The 18,205-nt window shown below is 29.4% G+C and overlaps 4 protein-coding genes across 5 annotated transcripts in view; 2 read left to right on the top strand and 2 right to left on the bottom strand.

The window, feature by feature from the left end:
* The first annotated feature begins 2,766 nt into the window (after positions 1 to 2,766).
* LOC111030648 (protein Red) lies at positions 2,767 to 6,410 on the top strand. Its single transcript, XM_022310258.1, has 3 exons — positions 2,767 to 3,845; positions 3,912 to 4,335; positions 5,900 to 6,410. Exons 1-3 carry the CDS (start codon positions 3,208 to 3,210, stop codon positions 6,332 to 6,334), a joined length of 1,497 nt encoding a protein of 498 aa, XP_022165950.1. The 5' UTR covers positions 2,767 to 3,207; the 3' UTR covers positions 6,335 to 6,410.
* Positions 6,349 to 8,886, bottom strand: LOC111030647 (GPI transamidase component PIG-S). The gene is made up of 7 exons (XM_022310257.1): positions 8,509 to 8,886; positions 8,258 to 8,382; positions 7,975 to 8,202; positions 7,735 to 7,908; positions 7,433 to 7,660; positions 7,193 to 7,363; positions 6,349 to 7,121 (listed from the first exon to the last, which is right to left on the bottom strand). The coding sequence occupies exons 2-7, from the start codon at positions 8,361 to 8,363 to the stop codon at positions 6,430 to 6,432; spliced, it is 1,599 nt and encodes a 532-aa protein (XP_022165949.1). The 5' UTR covers positions 8,364 to 8,382; positions 8,509 to 8,886; the 3' UTR covers positions 6,349 to 6,429.
* Positions 8,887 to 9,008: 122 nt separating this feature from the next.
* On the top strand, positions 9,009 to 11,863 carry LOC111030651 (CD2 antigen cytoplasmic tail-binding protein 2 homolog). Of its 2 annotated transcripts, none has more exons than XM_022310262.1 (6): positions 9,009 to 9,122; positions 9,357 to 9,571; positions 9,737 to 9,900; positions 9,975 to 10,292; positions 11,095 to 11,251; positions 11,319 to 11,863. In XM_022310262.1, the coding sequence occupies exons 2-6, from the start codon at positions 9,430 to 9,432 to the stop codon at positions 11,504 to 11,506; spliced, it is 969 nt and encodes a 322-aa protein (XP_022165954.1). In that variant the 5' UTR covers positions 9,009 to 9,122; positions 9,357 to 9,429; the 3' UTR covers positions 11,507 to 11,863. The 2 variants fall into 2 exon arrangements, with proteins under 2 accessions (XP_022165954.1, XP_022165955.1); XM_022310263.1 differs by having other exon boundaries at positions 9,016 to 9,122; positions 9,422 to 9,571.
* Positions 11,864 to 14,127: 2,264 nt separating this feature from the next.
* LOC111030649 (glutaredoxin domain-containing cysteine-rich protein CG12206-like) overlaps positions 14,128 to 18,205 on the bottom strand; it is a 36,884-nt gene continuing 32,806 nt past the window's right edge. Inside the window, exon 5 of the mRNA XM_022310259.1 lies at positions 14,128 to 15,241. Within this exon, the coding sequence (XP_022165951.1) occupies positions 15,068 to 15,241 (174 nt within the window). The 3' untranslated portion in view covers positions 14,128 to 15,067. The remainder of the gene's footprint in view (positions 15,242 to 18,205) is intronic.

Below are 18,205 nucleotides of genomic sequence, written 5' to 3' on the forward strand. Positions count from 1 at the left end.
ATGATTATTAGTGTCATCATAGATAAAGCTATATCTTTTTTATTAATTTAATTTTATACTATTAGTTTTAAAACATAAATTAAATCCATATAATATGCCTATAATAAATGTATAACATACGGTATTAATACTTTTTTATTTTATAAAAATATTCATTGGTAATCCTTACATCAAAATATTGGGCCTACCTAGAAAAAAGTGTCTAGCTACGCCACTGCAATTCGTTTTTTTCTGAACCAATTCGGATACTCCGGACTTTCAGAGCCCCAAATCCTAATGACAATTTACAATATGTCGGGACGTTCAGGGTGCCTAGGCATTTCTCCCACACATACCCACACTCTGAGCACTCCAATTTCACCACCCTTTGCCCCTTGGAGGGTTATAAAACCCATCCATGCTACAGACTATATAGTTAACCACCGACGGGTTAATGGTCATAGACCACCGGCCGGGAACCTTTTCGTAAGAAAAAACCATTTTTTCAAAAAATTACAAAACTATGATGTCCAGGGAACCGCACAGGGTTGAACAACCTTTCTTTTAGTTGTAGTTGTTAGTATAGACAATATATTATAGAATATTAGAATAAAGATAGCATTATTATTTCATTAAATAATTGGTAGGCATTAAAAACCTTATGACACGTCTTAAATTTAAAAAATATAGAAAAACTTTATTTCATTAATTCATTATTATTATTATTATTATTATTGTCTATACAGATGTAATATTATTCAACTAAATGCAATAACACAAAAAAAACGTATCTACTTGATATTAGTGGGAATTTTCAAAGGAGCCGCAGTTTGCATAATATTAAGGGCGTGATTCATTTGGGCGAGAATTTAATCGATCGTTTAGGTGAATTTATAAATTATTGAATATTAGGGAAGTAACATACCTATACGTATACATTGCTTTGTTAATCAAAAAAAAAATATGATAATAATAAAAATGCTTTCCAACATGCCAAGTTATTTGCTGTGTCTTTCATCTTGCACAAAATTGGTTTAAGAAAATTTAGCAAAATACTGTTTTACACAAGCATTACTATTGAACAATAAATCAGAAATTGGTGATTGGCTACAATGTTTCTTTAGTTTACTGTTATTACCATCAGATCAAATTCTACATGGATTTACAGAGTTGATATTTAATTGTCCAACCGATATTTCTGATTTTTCAGACTATGTTCTAAATAATTATATTATAAAATATGCTAAATTCCCACTTTCACTGTGGGCAAAAGAACCATCTGTTGAATCTCGTACTACTACATACTAACCTAACGGGGCTGAATCTTATCACAGTAATTATAACTCGCAATTTTATCATCCATATCCTAATATTTATCAAGTAATTAATATTTTAAAAGAAATTCAAGTAGAAACCTTACTAAAAATTAATTATATTAATAAACAAAACATAAATATATTACGCATATTAAACAAATGGGCATATGAGATACCATGCTAATAAAAACAAATTTTATAGGGCAATATAATACATTTTTAATCATACCTTCAGTTAGAATTAACTGAAAGTCCTAAGTCTCTAAAAATGGGAAGGAAAAAGTATTAGATAAATTAGGGGTCCATGTAATATAAATTTCGCCCAAACGATATGTTATTTTGGGACATTCGCCCAAATGAAAGTCGCCCCATATTAAAGAGCCGCAGGTTCCCGACCCCTGTGATAGACGATACTAATATTACTAGATATATACTCCCGTCTCCCGCCCACGAGAGAATGACCGTAATTCAGATTTATAGACATATTAATAATATATCATAGTCTCTCTATTGCCTTTTTCTGAGTTGTTCATTCTTCTGTAGTTGAATAGTTCAGTAATATTACGTATCGTACTATCACGTAGGGGTGTAGCCGCGTAGGGCAGTGGTTGAGTGGTGTACACCCTTTCTTGATCCACGACCCCCAAAATTGTTTATTTTGGTAATACGACCCCCCTTCCTACCAACATTATGTAAGTGTATAATATATATTTACTTCATAGTCTTAATGTATACAAACTTATATTATTTATATAAATTAAAATTTTAATTTTAATATTTCTTTAATTTAATTAATCCAAAACATGAAAAATATATAAAATTAGAGTTATATAAAATATAAAATTAAAAAACTAGGTACTCAAATTACCTATTATAATGATAAACAACATTTTGATATTGTTTAAATCATCAAATTACTAGGTAATAAATTATTTTAATGAGAAACATGAGTTTACATTGTAGACTTGATTGATTCTATGTTTGGTTTGATATTTGACACTACTACTCTTAAATCAGCTTCAAAATATAATGTGAAGCGATATTTGTTTTTAATTATCGCAATTGACACACACATTGACCAGGGAATAGTAGTATACAACTTTTTCATTTGGTGTAAAATTATTGGCAACCCTCTAATAAAATTTCACGACTCCCTTAGGGGTCGCGACCCCCAGGTTGCGCACCACTAGTGTAGGGCATAGACGCATGGTAATGGTATTATATAATTATATATAATAATTATATTATATTATAATTATAGACCAGAAGTAGAGCAGAGTATTCGTAACATTTAAAATAAGACAAAAACTGTATACGTCGGCGCCATCTAGCTGGATGAAAATGAGCTGCCGTCGAGGGCGGTTCTTCGTTGGTATCATGTTTAATGTTTAGACTGCAGTGTTGCACTGTTGCTGCTGCAATCATGGAACATCCATTATTCAATTATTAATTATGTATATAGATATATAGATGATTTTTATTATCTTGTAATCATAGATCTATGAACTCTATGTCTCTATAGGTCTATGCTTGTAATATTCTACATTTCGTTTATTATTACGTGATACTACTATTTTTTAATAGGTAAATTCAGTTTACTAATAGTGCAGACGCTAGACTTATGTTTATGTACGAGTTGTAGTATTCGAATTATCAACATTCGTGTGTGCTACGTAATATACAACTGCATTTGCTTCAAGAATCAAGATAAATATATTATTATTGAGATTTAGATATAAATAATAAGATTACTTCAATTCGTGGTATGCATAATTCACAAATTAAATATACATCATAATTCATAATATTGTGTTGTGTATTTAATCTATGGATGCAGTATTTTCTTAATTGAAATATTTGATATTAAATTGTAAGTTCTAACTCACCTACACAGTAAATTACAAACATCAAGATGCCCGAAACAGAAGTCCAAGACGGGAGTCAGACCCAACGGCTGACTAATGCAGATTTTAGACGATTACTTATGACCCCTAGATCAAGTCATCCATCAGCCACCCCGTCGCTCTCCAATTCAGGCGAAACGCCATCTTCCAAGACACCGTCTACATCGAAATTTGAATCTGGCGGTTCGAGCGACAAAGCTGAGCTTAGGCGCAAAAAAAAGATATTTTATGCTAAGCTCAAAAAACAGGAAGAAAATAAAATGGCTGAGCTTGCCGAGAAATATCGTGACAGAGCCAAAGAACGTCGGGTTGGTGCTAACCCTGATTATCAGTCTCAAGACCCTGTTGCTGTAGCCAGTGGTTATAGAGCCGTAGCACCAGATATGAAATCTGGTATGGATGCTGCTGAACGCAGGCGTCAGATGATTCAGGAATCTAAGTTTTTGGGAGGAGATATGGAGCACACTCATTTAGTCAAAGGTTTAGATTATGCTCTGTTACAAAAAGTTAAAAGTGAAATTACTGCAAAAGAAACCGAACAAGAAACTGAAATGGAACAGCTTGCAACTACTAAGCCGATAAAAGAGAAAGCAAAAGATGAAGACGATATGCAGTTTAAAACGAGACTTGGAAGAAATGTTTATAGGTGAGAAATAAGTAGTTCTTTTTTGAAAACTTGATTCGAAAATAATTAATACATTTTTTTTTTTAGAGTTGCACTATCTGATAATGAGATGTTTCGTAATCCATCATTTGCCCCTGGACGTATGGCTTACATAATTGATTTAACTGAAGATATTACAGATACTGATATCCCAACAACACTAATTCGCAGCAAATCTGATGTGCCTAGCATGGATGACAGACCCACATTGACTACAAATGATATTGTTATTAATAAATTAGCACAGATCCTTTCTTACTTACGAACTGGACCAAAACATTTAAAGAAATCGAAAAAACGTGATAAACAAGTTTTCGATGATAACATATACCCTGAATTACCAGATTATGAACCATCTACTCAAAAACGTAATGAAGAGACCACTAAAAAACAATCAAACTATTTTAAACATTCAAAGGATGAAGAAAAAGAAGTGGAAACTGAACATCATAAAAGAGATGAAATGGGATGGGTAAATATATATACATATGAATATATTGTGTATTAATAGTTATTACTGGGAATCAGGAGCTATAAAAGTTAAAATTGATAAAATATGTAATTAACTAGCTATTATAATAACAAATTGTGTGGGAAAACTGGTTAGGAAAAAATGACAATATGTCGTAGTGGCAAAGGTTATATTGTGACTGTTAGGTCATAATAAAAATATGGCATTATTTGATAGAGTGAATTTCCTTTTGCAGTCTTTAAAAAAAAAAATACTCACATTAAAAAATTAAATGTTTAACATTTAAACACATAAGTAATAAAAAAGCAATGTAAACTTTTATGGAAGATAAAATTGGGTACAAATATAAAATAAATCAGGTAAATAATAGAATAATATATTATTTAATATAGTATGCATTCTTTTTCTGAAATTGATAATATACCGAATATTTTAAATTGTTGTTTCTTAACTGGCAATTCTATAGAATTAATTTCTTACTATTTCTGCAGTATCTGCTATGAATCAAAAACCTACTTTAGAGGAATATGAAATTCATTCAACTTCCAAGCCCTAAGTAATTCCTCTAATGTTTTGTGTTGGAATAAAATGGATTGTCCTACAAGTGAAATTTGTGTAATTATTTGCTTGAAAGGCTGGACAAGTTAATGATATCTTTTAACTCAGTTTAAGTTAAGTCATATGCATCAATAAGAAAAAGTTAAAAGCTAATTTCAAAGTCAATACACATTTTTTTATATAACTCTGGCATACTTTATATTTTACCAACCCAAAACTAAATTATAGATTATAGTGTTTATACTTTATACAGTATTTCATTGAAGATTTTTGTTTCTAAAAAAAAGAACTATCTACTACCTATTCACCTATCGTATAAGTTAGATTGGAAAAATAACATTTTAAACTTTAAACAATTCATGGTAAATATTTCTTTGCCATGAAAACAAAATTGACTGAAATTGTTAAATGTAATAAAATTAAAAACAAAATAAATCAACTTAACTTATTTCTTAAAATGAAAAATTAATTTGTTAATTTCACATTAATTCAAAAATAAATGTAGTAAGTTATTAGTTAAGTTAATAAAAATCCAAAAGTAACTAGTTTACTAAAAAGTTAAAATTTAATAAACTTTTTAACTCTTTAATGCCCAGTCTTGTTTTGTGTTTATTATTCTTACTGTTATAATAGAGTGTATGTGTATACCGTGTATGTAGTATATACTGTGTGTACTGTGTATGTGCATTTATAGTTTATGTACATCAATATGATCTTTAATACACTTATAACTTTCAAAAGCTCAAAATATTTATTTTTAGGTACTCTAATTATTATTGAAATTAATTTTTTTACCAGTTCTAAAGTAAAAAAAAATATATAATAATACTGTAGTATAATAATAAATTATTAATTTTTATTGATATAATTGATTAATAATTATTTGAATTTGACTATCTAATTATACAAGTATTGAAAACACTATATTAAAGATAAATTTTATTTCTTACTTAGCTTAATATAATTTTTAATTAATTAATAATATTTTGATTATGTATTTTTCTAGGAGGCATTAAGTAAAACAAAGTTTCAACGCAAAAACCAAATGGGCTTATTATCTCGATTGGCAGCTGAACCCACTGGCTATGCAGAATGTTACCCAGGACTGGATGAAATGCACGATGCAATTGAAGATTCAGATGATGAAGCTGATTATACAAAAATGGATCTTGGTAACAAGAAAGGACCAGTTGGTCGTTGGGATTTTGATACTCCTGAGGAGTATGGTACTTATATGAGTAACAAAGAAGCATTACCAAAAGCAGCTTTCCAGTATGGTGTTAAAATGACAGATGGACGGCGTACACGTAAACATAATAAAGAAAAGAATGAAAAAGCTGAACTTGATCGTGAATGGAATAAGATTCAAAATATTATACAAAAACGTAAAGTACCAGCTGGTAAAGATGAAGGATCGTCATTTAAAGTACCTAAGTATTAGTTCATAACATAATATGGAATATTGGACAGTCATTTTATTATTGTAATAAATTAAAAAATAAATAAACACAATGTCATTAAGTTATTATTACTAAATTAAATTTTGTACTTCAATTGTATCCAGTTTTTAACTCCTTTCAAAGACATTAGTACAGGGATCATAACAGGTAAGAACAATGGAATATAAACCGCATATTTTTGATCATCCGGAAAATAAAGCAATGCCAATAATGATGGATGAGTAAATGCAAACTCTGATGTTTCAAATGCTATTTTACTGTATTCCAATGCTTCTTCCAATTGCCCCTTTTCTATACATTGAAGTACTTTAGTAGCTGCTTCTACTGATTCAGTTACTGCTTTTCCAACTTCTTCAATTATCACAATATTACTGATTTCACCCAAAAGTCGTGACAATGATGTTAATGTAATACGTGTATTAGTGTATTGTTCAATAATTTTGAGTCTGTACATTGAATCCAATTGCCATTTACGCAAAGTAGATGATTTTAGTGGCATTAGTGATATGTAATTGGACATATTTGGCACACCAATTAATGAATGGAACTGTGTGATGATGGGAGTCATAATACTGAGATCATCAGGTATGAAGCTTACCGATTCATTGCATGACATCTGATTGGCATTTAAGAATTGAACTCCACCCCAGCGAGCTGACATCATAGCAGTAGTTAACTGATTGTTTTCATGAAAATATAAAGGTATATAAGAACAAGGAGTTACATATACAACAAAATGTATACACGGATTTCGAGACACTCCAGAACCTGAAATGAGTAAACCAAACAAATATTAACTATAACAAATGATAACTATTATTGAACTTTGAAAATATTACCTAATTTTTTCTCTAGCGGAGTAATTATATATTGAGCATGGTTCTTGTCTAATACAAATGTAGTGTTCAATTTTGGGGGTTTTTGAACCAAATCGATTAAATAAAGCCATTGAGATTGTACAGAAAAGTTTGAAATCAGTTTTAGTTGATCAAGTAAAGGCTGAAGATAACCTAAAAATAAATTTAAAATGCATAAAATAATTTAGTATTAAATGAAATCCATATTTTTGTGAAACTAACGGTTTAAAGGTATTTCTGGCTTCCAAGACACGTGTAGTTTATCAGGTTCTGGATTTACAACAGTAAGAAGTACATTATAATCTGATGATGGTCTAACTCGACGCTGTCGTTCGATTACTACTTGTTGGTCATCAGAATGATTGCCAGGGTTCAACATTGATATCATTGAATCAGACAATGCATCTGTTTGTAACAGTCTTTTTAATGAGTCCATTAATAATTTAATATCTGAAATACATTTAATATGAATGAACATGAACAACAAATAATGGGAAAAAATATAAAATATAAGGTGGGCTTACCTGTATTAGGAGGAAAATAAATATTACGACCAATACCAGCTATTATATCATTTACACTAGTGGTTTCAATTAGTTGTAATGATCCTAGAGGAGTTATAACCATTTCCAGTTTATTCAGTGCAATGTTGTCTGAATGAATGTAAGTAGAAGGCTGAGCACTGATACTGAACATAGCTGTAAAAATATATTTAATTTAATTTACCATGTTTATACATTTTTAAGTATTTATTTTAGAATTACTTGAATTGAATGTAGTATAAATTTGTTTGATAATACGTTCTGTTACATATGGGTTTTTGGTATATACAAATACGTCTGTAGAAATAACTATGTCCATGGTACTCAATTGTGAGATCTGTGCATATGGAAGAGAGTGGCGTTGTACTTCTGTCATTCGCCACCATAGTGGTATGCCAATGACCAATAGTATAAATGCATAAACCGCAGCAGACAAATTTCTCAGGTCCTCTATAAAATAGTGTTAACAAATTGCCTGTAATTTTTAAACGCAGCATATTATTACCATCATCTTCTTTGTCAATTATTTCCCAAATTTCATCATTGCTGGCATCATTTGTCAATGGCTCAACACTATCGATAGGCTGCTTGTCGCCCACTAGAGTATCCATTTTGTGTAACAAAAGTCAACTATATTTGAGTTTAAAAAAAACAATGCATATCAATTCATTGGTTATTTATCATGGGGAGTCTAAAAATTCAAAATACTTTTGAAATTAAAATCATACTCTGGTAAGTAAAGGAAATAAAAATTACCTAAAATTCAGGATGATTTTAATTTTTTAAATATTCACAACCATATTCATATACCGAATAAACCTAATGAAACTCCGTGAAAAATCAATGATTTAACATGAAACATTTTAAAAAGTATTGTTGGAAAATCGTTCATTAAATGAAATAGTTAATTGTATGACGTACACAACAAAAGAACTAGGTAAGTTATACGCACGAATTAAGTTATATATTTGTATTACATATATTAAGGTTTAAGTTATAGCTTAATTTGTGGTCACAGGTGAAGACTGAAGACACATGCAGGGAATACAGAATTAGAGAATATTAACTAATAAGCTTGATTTAAGATATTATTTATTATACTTATTTAGGTACATCGTACATTAACTTAAATCTTGCTACTAACTACTAAGTGAAATCGTTATCTAATCTCGTTATTATATGTACATATTTTCCGGCTTGATAGTTGATAATGCCCACGGATATAATCACAGAACATAATGATAATTAATATCGTTCTATCTTCTATGATGTAATATAAATTTTTAGTACAGAATAATAAATCAATATTTTTGTAATATTTTTATTTATTCTACAATATTGTTCTGTGCAACTGTGCAACTGTGCAAGCCGTAAGTTCAAAGTTATATTGATACATGTGGTTTTATAGAATGTGGAAGGGGGATTATTGTTTATTATTAGTTATCAGTTATCAGTTATCACCACTGAGAAAGAACTTACGAGTTTCGTTTGTGAACAAATAGTGGACTGTTAACACATTATTTACTCGAAGTAGACACTAACAGTTAATATTTGTATGCGGTACTGAGGCTTACAATTTTTCATTGTATTGTTTTTATTTTTAGTCTTTTGGATTAATCGTTGAAAATTCTTGTATTTTGTTTTTCTGTCAAACTAATTAAATCTATAGTTCCAAAAATGAATAAACGAAAAATAGAAGAAGAGATTTTTCAACAGAATAAGTTTGAAAAGTTAAATAATATAGCTGATTCTGAAGAAGACGATGATGACAGTGTTGATGAGAGTAACTATGATGTAATGCAAGAGCAAGATATTGAAGGTAACTTTTTACTATATTGTGGTTTATGCATACAATATAATATATAAGAGTACATAGTAGTAGACGTGTAACTTTTATACTTTTAAAGTTGAATACAATTTTAAATCTTTCTACTTTTGGACATGTTGCACAATGCATTATCAATTGTATTATTATTTCTTCTAGGCCAAGAAGAAGGAGTTGTTGGACAAGATGGTGAGATACGAATCACACCTTTTAATATGCAAGAAGAACTTGAAGAAGGGCACTTTGATAAAGAAGGAATGTATCATTGGAAAAAAGAAAAAGATGTACAGGACAACTGGCTAGAGAACATTGATTGGTGTAAAGTAAATGAAACAACAGACATAATAGTTTTTTATGTTTTGTCATATTATACTGTGTAATTTGTTTGTTTGTTTAGATTAAAGATATATCGAAAGAAAAAAAAGAAGCTGATGAAAGTGTAGAAGATAATATAGAGTTTAATGTAAATGCTGCGTATAAAGAAATCATTAGCATGATGGAGCCCAAAGAGACCATTTCAAAATCATTAAGGCGTTTAGGTGGAAACAAACGACTTACAACTGCTGAAAGGTGGAAATTGAAAAAGGCGGGATTAAGCACCGATGAAGGTTCGTCTTCAAAAGTCACTAGACTTACAGAGCTTGCTAATCAAATTTTAACAGCTAATGGCAACATGGATGTTTATCAAGAAACTTATGAGCAGATTTCTCAAATTGTAAGCAAATGTCTTGAGTTTATTTTGCTAGTAAATAATAATATAACAACGTTTTTATCAAGTTTATAACAGTTAAGACACTATTGTGAGTTGTTAGGTTACTTTGTCATGTTTTAATAATTACCTATTTATGTTCAGCCATTATTGTACATTTTAAAGCCATTATTACACTAAAAATATGCACATACCTACTAGATTGGTTGTATATGCTTTCTACAAGTTATCTGGCTTGTGGTGAATTTTTGTGTTCAAAGTATGTGGTCTATAAGTGAAACTTTAGTTTAGTATAATATATCTGATTTTTTTTTTTTGAAATAATTCATCCTTGGAGCGTCACTTTCTATTCTTTAAATTTGTAGTTTTGAGAATAATTAATTTGAAATTTGAAACAACAATGTAATTTTAGTTAAAGTTAGAATTATTTTAGTGCTTCAAACCAAATATACTAAAACAATAAATTATATATTTATGTTTTTAATTTGTTGCTTTTGTTAATACATGAAACTAAGCCTTACTTCAATTGCAGATTATTAGTTGATAAACTTTTCGTACAATAGGTCTACGGGGGTAGTGTAAAATGTAAACTGCATACTATAAGTAGTAATGTTATAAATTGATTTAGTGCTTGACAAATAACATTCTAGAGATAATCATCATTACTACAATTTTAAATAATGTTAAATAATAGTATTTTAAATATTGGTTTTAAATTGATTAAATATTGACTAATTTTGTCATATGATATCAAAATATTTATAAAAATAGTAAAAAATATGAAATGGTACTATCATTTTTTTTATAGATTTCAAAATCGGAAAAGAAAGGACAACCATCAACTTCCATGTCATCAGATTTGGATATGTATGCGGAAGATTTTGATTTAAAAGAAAAAGAGAAATTAGAAAGTACAATCCAGAGTGGTCAAGAAGAACCAGAAGAATCAGAAGAACTATTGACGGGTATTTATAAAAATATTTTTTTTTAACCATCAATAGATATTTAATCAAACTTTGACAATTTCATTAGGAGAGTCATTACAGTGGGAATACAAGTTTTCATTAGAAAGTAATGAAGTATTTGGTCCTTACAATACTGAGCAAATGCAGAAATGGAAAGTAGAAGATAAATTTAAAGAACCCATTTGGGTACGTAAATGTAATTCAAACAGTGATTTTCATTCATTTAAACGTGTTGATTTTGAACTTTATTTATAAGTATTTTAATGTATGTGTTTATTGAATTTACGACATATTAAATATAGTAGTATTATAAAGTATAGTTAAAATTGATTTTAAATTGGGAACCTTAAAGTTTTGAGACATATTATAAAGGAACAAAAGAAAATCAAAAGTTTCATTTCCCATTTATTCCTGGTAACATTATGAATCCTTGATTCAAAATCATCAAATTCGTAATACTAATTGTTTATTTTCAAATAATAGTAAAATAATAACATCAAATCATAATATCTGAAAAGTTATTTTGATTATGTTGTTTAATTAGCTTACACTTTGTTGAATATGTAATTGGAAATTGTACAATTAGTGAATTAAATACATACATACAATATATTTTGAGTTTTTTTATTCGTCAGCATTCTCTACACCAGTAATAATAAACTATTAAAACATGATTGGGCTTAAGTTACTGTTGTGGCTCTTTAACCAATATGAACAATTAAACAATAATCTTAATCGTATTTAACATATACCAATTTTTAATAAACAGATGATAAATAAACACATACAAATAAAAACTTAGATTATACATATGACACAACTACACAAGTATAAAATGTACATATAATTCAGTAATAAAAAAATATACTGTACAATATAAATTTAAAAAATAAAATGTTCTTAAAGGAATTAAGTTTATTGTATTCAATTTAAAAACAAATTTGTTAGAGTTAAAAAATTTCAATGTGATTTTTGATATTGTTTGTCTCCCACGAGAGAGTCACTATCAGGATTTGAATTGTATAGTATTGAATCACTCACAATTTATTTCTGTATTTATTTTTCAAAAAATTAAAGTTGAAAAGGCTTGTACATATAGATACGATTGTCTAAAACCTCATCAAGTGTCTCAGTAACAAATTGGCTTGCAATGCTGGATAGTCATTCCAAATACTTTCCAGAACAGGACCAATGGTGTGGAGTCTGGTTACATGATTGACCAATGAACGAGTCTTCTTTTGATGATATTTTCAATTGTTTAAGACTTAATCTTCTTCAAATGGATTTCTGATCCATTGGATTTTAGCTTTAGGGAACCAGACATAATGACGTTAATAAAATCATACAAAAATGTCGATGTTGATGCCAATCAGGATAAATTACAATTTGCCAACCCTTGTCTTAGACCCTTCACCAGCATTTGCGGCACAATATCATGTTTAACGCGGCCCATGGGCTGGGAACCTCTGCTGCAAAGTGTTATTTTTCTATAGCTGTTGACTATAGTCGACTTAAAATGTTCTTAGATAACTTCATGTATATATCTACATTGTATATGTTTAAGTTTCTACACTTAGTAATGTCTTATAACTACTGGAGTAGGTACTAAATAATTTAGTTCAAACAGTTTTTATTACATGTATGTGGCTTAAAGTAACTAATTAGATTTTAATATCCTACTGGTTTGTCGAGGAGAATTCTGAAAGTAATTTTCCCCCTCAATATAAAATTTAAATATTGTTAGAAAAAATTGTCAGTTGCTTCACTTAAAATAATGATTATCACTTCAAAAAGAGGTTAACTCTTGTGTTCATAATATCGTCTTGAATGGTATAAGTTATGAGTGATAAAAAGTACTTTACAAAGTTTTTAATTTACTGCTACTATTTAAGTATCAGCGTCTATATCAATTTTAAGTTATAATACTTAGTCTTAATAGGTCTTCTATTTTATCATTTACTATAAGCATGTTCAAAATAATGTGGAGTCACTTTGATGATCATTTTTGGTAGAATAAATGGTTGGTATTGCATACATTTTAATAACACAATTCCATAAATAAATATTTATTTTTAAATTAAATTACAGTTTTGCCATTAAAAACAAAAACTATTGCTAATGATTTCATCTCAATTACTAAAAAATGTATCGGGTCGTTATTATCGCACTTATTAAATACCGCGATTAGACACTAGTGTACCCAAATAGCCTATCTGTTACCCCGTGAAATCATTATTTGATTATCGAAATATTAAACCATTGATTATAAATATTAAATACTAGTAACAAAAATATTCACACATGATAGTTTTAAATTTGTAACTAAATTATTTATTAATCACTTGCTGCTTTTATTAAAATATAAACACAAGAGAACAAAAAAAAAGAAAAAATTTAATATTTGAAATAAAGAAATAAATCAACTACAGATACAAAATTGATGCAATTTAATCTGCCTCAGTTATTCATATGTAAATAATATAATAACTGTTTATAATTAAACTTATAAATAGGAGATTTTTAATAATAATACATATTCGATACAAATAAAGTACAATATTGAGCATTTTGGTATTAAGTGTAAAAACAACATAGTGTATAATATAAATTTAAAACTTAATAAATAAAATAATAAACATGTTTTCCCATACAATTAGTAAAATGCATAACATTGTACATCGAAGTAAGAAAATGAAACGAACAATATTGTAATTGAATTACATTGAATTTTTAATAAAAATTGGACACACATTTAAAATTTAAATACATACCTACTTACTGTTAAAATCAAATTGTATAGCAAATATTAGGTATTTGTGTAATATAATGAGTACGAAAAGAGTATCATGTTTTAAATTATTATTTATAATAAGCAGTAAATAATAAATGTAATTATATGTTGTGCATACTTTTTAACAACTATATAGTATCCAATTTTTTTCTAGCGTATATATCCCCGCATAACACGTACATAATACCTATTATTTTACTGCTGTCCAATATTTACCTACTTGGTAGGTACATAAAATAAAGTCTTAAAACAAATGCCGATTTGGTATAATACTGTATACTTATAAATAAATATAATATTGTATAGAAACCACTTGCACGACTTGATTTTAAAGAAGTACCTAACATTTATTATTGTAAACTATACATTTAAGTCTTAAGAATCATCAGCTTAATTAGATGCGTACAGATGGGTATCATGCATTTACGCCACAGACGCATAATAGCTTAGTCTGTTGGTAGGTAAGCTGCAATTAGATGGATCCCCAAAAATGAATATTATATATTATTATGATGTTGTGCTTAAATAAAATTATATTATAATGTTTCTGTAATGTTTCGTTGGTACACGCTATCTATAATAATATGTATGTGTTGGATACTTGGATCATAATCGAATAAAAAAAATAATTTTAAGTGTGCGTTATTTGTGGTGGCTATCTGAAAATCTAGTTAAGAAAAAAAACAAAAACCATAAAAATAATACTAACGGTGGTGGCAACTAACAGACAAACAGATAGCAGTTTAGCAATTAATAGCATAATATATACTATATTATATACAGGTATATACCTACATATATATGCGTATTGTACATTTGTACATACATATAACATATTATATTATAGTAGATTGATACTACTGCAACGATGATTAAAATATTATTATATGTACACTAAAATAATATGACGTAAGCCTACGATATAAATCATAATCGGTAATAATATAATATAATAACGATACATATTGCGTAATCAATTTAACAAAATAATAATAATACATAATATAATCATGCGTTGTCGTCGATCAACAGGCGTAACATTGCACTAATCCCACTTCATCGCAGTTCATACACTTGAGGGCGATCATTTCGGTGGTGAAGTGATTCCTGTGCACTGATTTCTTGCTACCGTTGCACATCGGACATGGCAGCAGCCTGTAGCCCCCGCAAACTTGGCACGTCGTACACGCGTCCGGACTCTGGAACCATACGAAAACATGATATTATAAAATATAATAATTGTATTATACCGCTATCGAATATTGATTTATTACAACTATTAGGAGCGGTACTCCGTACTTATTAATGGGCATCACCCATTTGAGCAAAAAAAAAAATTAATTCGTTTTGGGTAAGTACAGCCTTTTTGCGCCAAAAAGGTATGTTTTTTCTGATAGGCCATTTGCGTCAAATTTACCCGTGATTTATACATTTTACATTAACGACTTGGTTTAATTCATATATATTAAATACATGACAAAAATTTAAAAAATATTAAAGTAAGCAAGGATATTAAATTTAAATTAAATTAAATGTTTTTATATCATAATCAAAAATACGAGTTTTTCAAAAAATATGGGTAATACTTATTTTTCTAAAGAACAACCAATAATAGGTACCTACCTATACATTTCTTTTTTTAAATCATAGGCTATAATAATAGTTAGTAGTCCACATTCTTTATAAATCATAACAAACCAATATATTTTTATATTATGTTTTTGAAAAACGCCACCGTTCAACATTTTAGAACAAGTACCTATACGCCAATATTATGTGTCTTCAACCATTTTTCGCCTCTTTTGCTTGTCGTACATTCCATTCTTATTAATTAAACTAATTAAAACAAATAAAATACAGACTAAAATATTATGTACTTATGTAGTGTAACGTAACGAATATCTGATAAAATCACACTGCGATAGTTCTTATTCGATGATTTGGAGAATAACGATATCCTATAACGGAGGACCTAACACATTACTACATAATAAAAATGATATAAAACATGTTTTCAGCCTGTCTACGCAATAATATATATAATTTTAAAATCTACAGATTTATGAAAATATTATCTAATAAATATGAGTTACAAGTGCTACAACGTAGGTATGTCGTGTTTTTAAAATATATCAATCAAACCAAGTCGTTAATGAAAATGTTTACACAGGTAAATTTGGCTCAAACTTACTGTCGGAAAAATACATCCTTTTTATTTTAGCACAAATACGCTGTACCAAAACAAATTCGTTTTTTTTTCGGCATAAATGGGTTATTCCCCTTATTAATATTATACGAGCTTTCACAGATTCTATAAAGACCAGCGCAGTTATGGGACTCGAGACGTGTCATTTGTAGCTTCTTCCCGAAACAAACTTAATAATGAGACATTGCAGCTGCGCGAGTTGTAACTATATAACATGGGTCGACAGTTAGTTCCTAAGTGGGTCCGGATGTTTGAAAAAAATTATGGAGTGACGTATTACGTATATCAATTTAGGCTCTCAAGGGCGGTAAAACTTAAACTTTAAAGGGTGGTAGAAAAATGGCATGACCATCATTTTTTATTTTATATTAAAAATGTAAATCAGAGATTATAAAATTATTTTAATATAGACTAAGAATCATTTACACAAATTCCATTTTTGAGGGATGGAGGTGGCGTCTGTGCGGCATTTGTTTAGGGGAAACTATTTTTAAGACATCTGGACCGCTGAAAGTTCCCGGCTCTTTGGTAGGTATAAATAATATACTATATATCTATACATATACACATGTATATACCGTCTACGTTAGCAAAGCTTGAGCGTCTAGGTATCGATTTTTCGGATACAACAATAATTTATAAGCCGCACGCGCTATAATAGGGACCGGTACTTGTCGTGTAACACACGTCTGCGTCTCAGTTGTAGGTCGACGTGTCGTTTGTTCCGACGAATCACACACACACACACACACACACACACACACACACACACACACACACACACACACACACACACACACACACANACACGCACACTCACACGGGCACACGACGCACACTTCGCTTATTGAATTCGAGCCAAAGTCGTCGCACGTTAATGGTCCGGGCGACCGCCTACGATTTTTTTTCACCCGTTTTCATCGGCACTCTTCCATTCAACAATATATCATAGCACTTCGCAGTTTGCACACATGATTGATTACATTAAAATTTTACCGCGAGTTAAATTATCATCTATTGTTTTTATTTTATTGTATATTATTCCATGGGGATGTAGGCTCTTCAATTATACGCAAATGCAATATTTTATTATAAACTATCTATTACCCACACCTATATACTATTCCTACCATGGGTGACTCTTGGAAAACTTACAAGAGGGGTGTAAAAGTTAAATATTTCAAAAACAGGAAAGCAAATGTACACTCATTCATTTTTGTTGCCATCTCACGCCATGTTTTTTTGATGTTGACAGTGGAAAAAGCATTGTTTTTCTCCCTCGAATATTATTAGCGGACAATTTAACCTCCACGCATCTCTTCCCAAATGCCCCTTACTGTGCTATAATTTATTATATTATTCATGATTCTATAGGATCTTAAAAACAGTTTAACTAGGCGTGCTGCACGATTGGACCATTCTTGAGGACGTTTTTTTTTTTGGTAGAATTACATTTTAAAAAATACATTAAAATACAAATACATTTTTTTATAACTATTATTATTTTTATGCATGTTAATATACCGGCTTATCTGATTTTCATAATAGGTCGACTCGCGGATATTATTTTTCATTTCTACATTACTCTGTGGCTAGTCAAAAATGGTACAGTCGTTCATGTCTTACAGTGTTGTTTAAAGTTTTCAGAAAAATTTACTACCTATTCTATTATTATTCTGAAGTATTTTGTGTCTACAATAATAATACGTATATTGTACAAAACGCATAAACACCCGCTTTGCTCAAGATTTCGAAACGTCGGGTGACTTATACTTTTTATTTACTTTTTGATCAATTTATCTACAGTTTATTTTGTTGTCCTACATGTGTTAATAGCACAGACATTTATTTATACCCGGTTATACACTTTTTGATCACTTAACAATGATGTTTTTTATTTATTTTTTGTCGTAAGCTGAGACATTATACAAAACGTTTTGCATACAGATGAAGAGTA

This window comes from Myzus persicae, unplaced genomic scaffold (assembly GCF_001856785.1).
Source record: "Myzus persicae strain clone G006 unplaced genomic scaffold, MPER_G0061.0, whole genome shotgun sequence".
NCBI lineage: Eukaryota > Metazoa > Arthropoda > Insecta > Hemiptera > Aphididae > Myzus > Myzus persicae.

Coding starts and splice junctions, on each gene's coding strand:
- LOC111030648 (XM_022310258.1), top strand. CDS start 3,208: ATGCCCGAAACAGAAGTCCAAGACGGGAGTCAGACCCAACGGCTGACT. Junction 3,846..3,911: donor CTTGGAAGAAATGTTTATAG/GTGAGAAATAAG, acceptor TTTTTTTTTTAG/AGTTGCACTATCTGATAATG. Junction 4,336..5,899: donor AAAGAGATGAAATGGGATGG/GTAAATATATAT, acceptor GTATTTTTCTAG/GAGGCATTAAGTAAAACAAA.
- LOC111030647 (XM_022310257.1), bottom strand. CDS start 8,363: ATGGATACTCTAGTGGGCGACAAGCAGCCTATCGATAGTGTTGAGCCA. Junction 7,661..7,734: donor TTATTTTCCTCCTAATACAG/GTAAGCCCACCT, acceptor AATGTATTTCAG/ATATTAAATTATTAATGGAC. Junction 7,122..7,192: donor TCCGCTAGAGAAAAAATTAG/GTAATATTTTCA, acceptor TACTCATTTCAG/GTTCTGGAGTGTCTCGAAAT.
- LOC111030651 (XM_022310262.1), top strand. CDS start 9,430: ATGAATAAACGAAAAATAGAAGAAGAGATTTTTCAACAGAATAAGTTT. Junction 9,572..9,736: donor GCAAGAGCAAGATATTGAAG/GTAACTTTTTAC, acceptor TATTTCTTCTAG/GCCAAGAAGAAGGAGTTGTT. Junction 10,293..11,094: donor ATGAGCAGATTTCTCAAATT/GTAAGCAAATGT, acceptor TTTTTTTTATAG/ATTTCAAAATCGGAAAAGAA.